This window comes from Populus nigra, chromosome 7 (genome assembly GCF_951802175.1).
Source record: "Populus nigra chromosome 7, ddPopNigr1.1, whole genome shotgun sequence".
NCBI lineage: Eukaryota > Viridiplantae > Streptophyta > Magnoliopsida > Malpighiales > Salicaceae > Populus > Populus nigra.
The window spans coordinates 15,984,094-15,988,584 of NC_084858.1; the positions used below are offsets into that span (position 1 = coordinate 15,984,094).

At 35.1% G+C, this 4,491-nt stretch overlaps 1 protein-coding gene across 1 annotated transcript; it reads left to right on the forward strand.

The window, feature by feature from the left end:
- The first annotated feature begins 3,039 nt into the window (after nt 1-3,039).
- On the forward strand, nt 3,040-4,491 carry LOC133700108 (UDP-glycosyltransferase 75C1-like). The gene has a single exon (XM_062123668.1). It carries the CDS (start codon nt 3,040-3,042, stop codon nt 4,489-4,491), a length of 1,452 nt encoding a protein of 483 aa, XP_061979652.1.

The following is a 4,491-nucleotide window of genomic DNA, read 5'->3' on the forward strand; positions in this document are numbered from 1 at the left end:
CCTGTCTTTTCGGTTCTATATAAAATCTTATTTAAACGTTACCTAAAGCTTAGTAGTGTTGTAATCATGGGGTTTTCATACATGGAAGAGAAAGAAGTATGACATTTTTATTTTTTTTTAGTATATTCATCATATGTAGGCTCCATACCGAGTTTGTATTAATTTATCAATAACGAACAGTATATATTTTCATTAATTAATTTATCAAAATTGAAAATTAATTAAACGCAAGAGTATCTAACCTCAATAGAACATCAATCAACAGATTTCATATTAGTTTTTGAAGGAAAAATACTTGAGTCATCATTAAGTTGCTTATAAAATATATTAATTTTTTGTTTTGTTTTATATGGATAAAGAAATGAGAAGCTAGTGCATGCCAAAATGACGAATGTCAATAAAAAATTGTTGATCTCAGCTACCAAAGAATAAAAAAGAAGTATCCGTTCGCTATGGCACTTGGGATTTCATCGATAAGGCCAACCTAACCCTTCTTATATATATATATTAAGCTCAATCCTTATTGAAAAAAAACAAAAAATTCATCGTCTCCCATATATTTTTTAACTTTTCTCCTTGTTTTTCATGGTAATTTAGTTGTCAATTTTTCCTGATCTAATTTTCCTTTAAAAGAAGAGCGTGATGAATCGATCTTTCACCACATCAATAATTTAGGTATGCATGTATAATCAATCTTTCATTAACATACAATTAATAATGTATTTGTAGGTTAGATACTCTTGTGTTTAATTTCTAGTTTTTTGTAATATTATGCTAAAAGCTTGTCTTTCACAATATTTTTTTTTTTAGTATCATGCATGATGTTTGGATATCACCACTAAGAGAAAATATTAAAATGCAAGGAGAAATTGAAGTGAAAGCAACGCAAAATTCTCTAATAAAAAGGAGAGAGAAGAAAAGGAAAGAAGCTAAAAGGAATTAATTAATTAATTAATTTAAAACTTATGATATCAAGGTGGCCTATATATGGTTAATTGGGCTATCTATCATTTTAGGTGATGGCCGTGAAGGTCAAACACGAAGTAGAGGAGCATACTAGAGTGGGGTGAAATTAAACCTGTGCCGACGAGGAAACTAAAATTTGAATAAGAAAAGACAAAAAAAAAAAAAAGTGGCTAGATCTTAGATTCGGTTTACACTTTGACCCTCAAATTTATTAAAGTACTCATCTCTCGAGATTTGAATGCAATTGAATTAGATATTCTAAAAGAAGGGGAGTCAACTCTTTCTGAAACCATCTTTAATTGCAAAATATAGCTAATAAAATGTAGATTCGTCTTTTTTATATAGTCAGAAGTTTGGATTTTATGTTAAAAATTAAAAAAAAAAATCAAAGTCTTATGGCCTAACATGAGGGTCTAGAATGATCATAAGTTCTGTATTCTTTTAGGCTTGACGTGATATTGAACATATAAATATTAGATCTGATAACCCATTGGATTTACATATAATTAGGTTCATTGCATAACGAAGTTTAAAAATATGAGATCATCAACTTATTTTTTGTCTTTTTAAAAACTAGATTCAGACAAAAATAACATATATAAAATATATAATCCATGAGAAGGTATTTTACAGGCTCTTCAAATCTAACCATATAAAAGCAGCAGCATCAAAGAGTATAACTGTTCTCCGTTTTACAACAGTAAATGCATTACAGATAGGTAAAGATGATGACCAAATATAATGTTCTTTGCTGCCTGCACAAATTCCTGGTGTGCGCAGTACATATATCATTACAAATTACAACTGCAGTGATCATTAAGACTACACATGTATACAAGAAAAAAGCTGTTAGGGCTTCAAGAATGAATTATGCCTATTGATTAATAGAATTCTAACGAAGGAATAAACTGGTACAATTGACAGAAAATATGTAGGAAAGGAAAATAATGGGAGATATGGGCTATATTTACTTGTATAAATGTTACGCACTGGAACTATTTCACAGAAGCTTAAAACTGCAAAAACTGGAAAGAAGAGTTTAAAATATGTAGCAAGAACAAACAACAGGAAATCAAGTTTTTCAGAATCATTTTTCTGAAAACAAGTAGTTCAGTGATCAGCACCACAAAGTTTTGTCCTGGGAAAAAGACAATCCAAGAGTTGCAGTACTAAAATGGGGCAAACCACAACAAAAGAAACTCTATGATCGAAAAAAGAAGTTTATGGGCATATGGAGTTCAAGGTGCTTAAACCAAGCTCAAGTTGGATAGGGTTAGTCAACTGAATCAGGATTCTGCAGCTGAATACGAAAATGCGAATTATACCAAACAATTTGTTTGCTCCCTGAATATCTAAAAGTCACAACCGTTCTTACGGTTTACCATAATCTGTATACCGCCTATGACAGCTGTTTGAGTCTGAAATTTGAAAAGAAGGCATAGACATGTCATCCACAAAAGAAACTCATAGTCATTCCCATGCTGTATCCTCCATTAAAAAGAACTGCGTTCTGCATTTCATGTAGTATCATCCACTTACAAAATGTACAAAACCTATTTCATGTTGTTTGTGTACAAGAATCATGCTGTGTGGTTGTCAGGTTCAGGTATCAAAACATAGAAAAACATGTTAGTCCTTACCGAACAGTCAATGAACAGGGGCATCCTTGCTGTCTTGAATCACATGGGTTGCTGGTTCAACCAAAATCTGACTTTGAACAGTTCAACGTCATATATAAAAAACCACATCAGCAAAGATATCAGAACCGGGCACTAGAGGCTGGCTGGACAATACCTTCCAACAATAACATTGTTCACTGATATTTCAGCTCATACCAAGCAAAGCATCATTGTCAAAGCGCATCCAAGTTGCAAAGATGACAATAAATAACCTTGATTCAATTGATAGCCAAGTTGCATGTGGAACCAACAGTCAACAAGGCATATATGTGCAAATGATTAACGGTAAATTAATTATTGAATTTGGGTACAAACTTACAATAAAAAACAAGCACATAAACATCATTGATAAACGAAATCAAACTAGCCACTCAGAAGCAAAACCACCACAGTCATGGAGAACCAGCACTTCCTTCTGATAACCTGTCCTTTCCAAGGCCACTTAAATCCTATGCTCCAACTTGCCAAGAACCTAAGACAAGCTGGTGCAGCAAGGGTGACTTTTGCCACCACAGTACATGGCCTTACTCAGATAAAAACATTCCCATCTCTTGATGGCTTATACTATGCCTCCTTCTCTGATGGATTTGATGATGGAATCAAACATACCACCAATTCACAAGACATGCTGTCAGAACTCAAGCGTGCTGGCTCCCAAACTTTAACTGAACTCATCATGACCTTCTCCAAAAATTGTCATCCTGTCAGCTTCCTAATCTACACTCTCATCCTCCCTTGGGCTGCTGATGTTGCACGGTACATGTCAATTCCCTCTGCTCTCCTCTATATTCAGTCTGCTACTTCACTAGCTCTCTGTCACCATTTCTTTAATCGACATGGTGGTGTATATGATCTTTACAACAGCAGTGAAAATAAACCTCCAAGTTCTATACAAGTACCTGGGTTGCCACCGTTTGAAACGGAAGACATCCCTTCTTTTCTCTTACCAAATGGTCCGCACTCATCACTAAATCCTGTTTTTCAACATCATATCCAAGTCCTAGAACAAGAACCCAGCCCATGGGTGCTCCTTAACACTTTTGATTGCCTAGAAGAAGAAGTAATCGTAGCTATTGGTAATATAAGTCCAATCCCAATAGGACCATTGATTCCATTTGCACTTTTAGACAAAAACCACCAATCAGACACATCCTGTAGGTGTGACTTATTTGAAAAATCTACAGAATACATTCAATGGTTGAATTCAAAGCCAAAAAGGTCAGTTATTTACATTTCATTTGGAAGTATTGCTGTGTTGCAAAAAAATCAAATGGAAGAGATGTTGCTTGGTCTAATTGGTACTTGCAGGCCATTTTTGTGGATAATCCGACCTTCAGATAATAAAGACACAGAATTTGATGAGATGGTAAGGGAAAAAGTGAACAAAGAAAAGGGGTTGATAGTTCCATGGTGTTCACAGATGGAGGTCCTTGCTCATGAGTCAATAGGGTGTTGTATTATGCACTGCGGATGGAACTCAACAATGGAGAGCCTGGTGGCTGGCATTCCTGTTGTGGGATTACCACAGTTTGCTGATCAGACAACAAATGCGAAAATGATAGAAGAGGTGTGGAGGAATGGGGTTAGAGCAAGAGTGAATGAAGTTGGTATTGTGGAAGCAGAAGAGATTAGGAGATGTCTAGAAGTGGTAATTGGAAGTGGGGAGAGAGGACAGGAAATAAGGAGCAATGCTAAGAAGTGGAGTGGATTGGCTTTGGATGCTGTGAAGGACGGAGGTTCTTCGCACAACAATCTCAAAGCTTTCCTAGAAAATGTTACAACATCAGCAAAGATGATAAATAATGTATTTGACGGAGGAGCTGAAAATAAGACAAGATGCAACTAA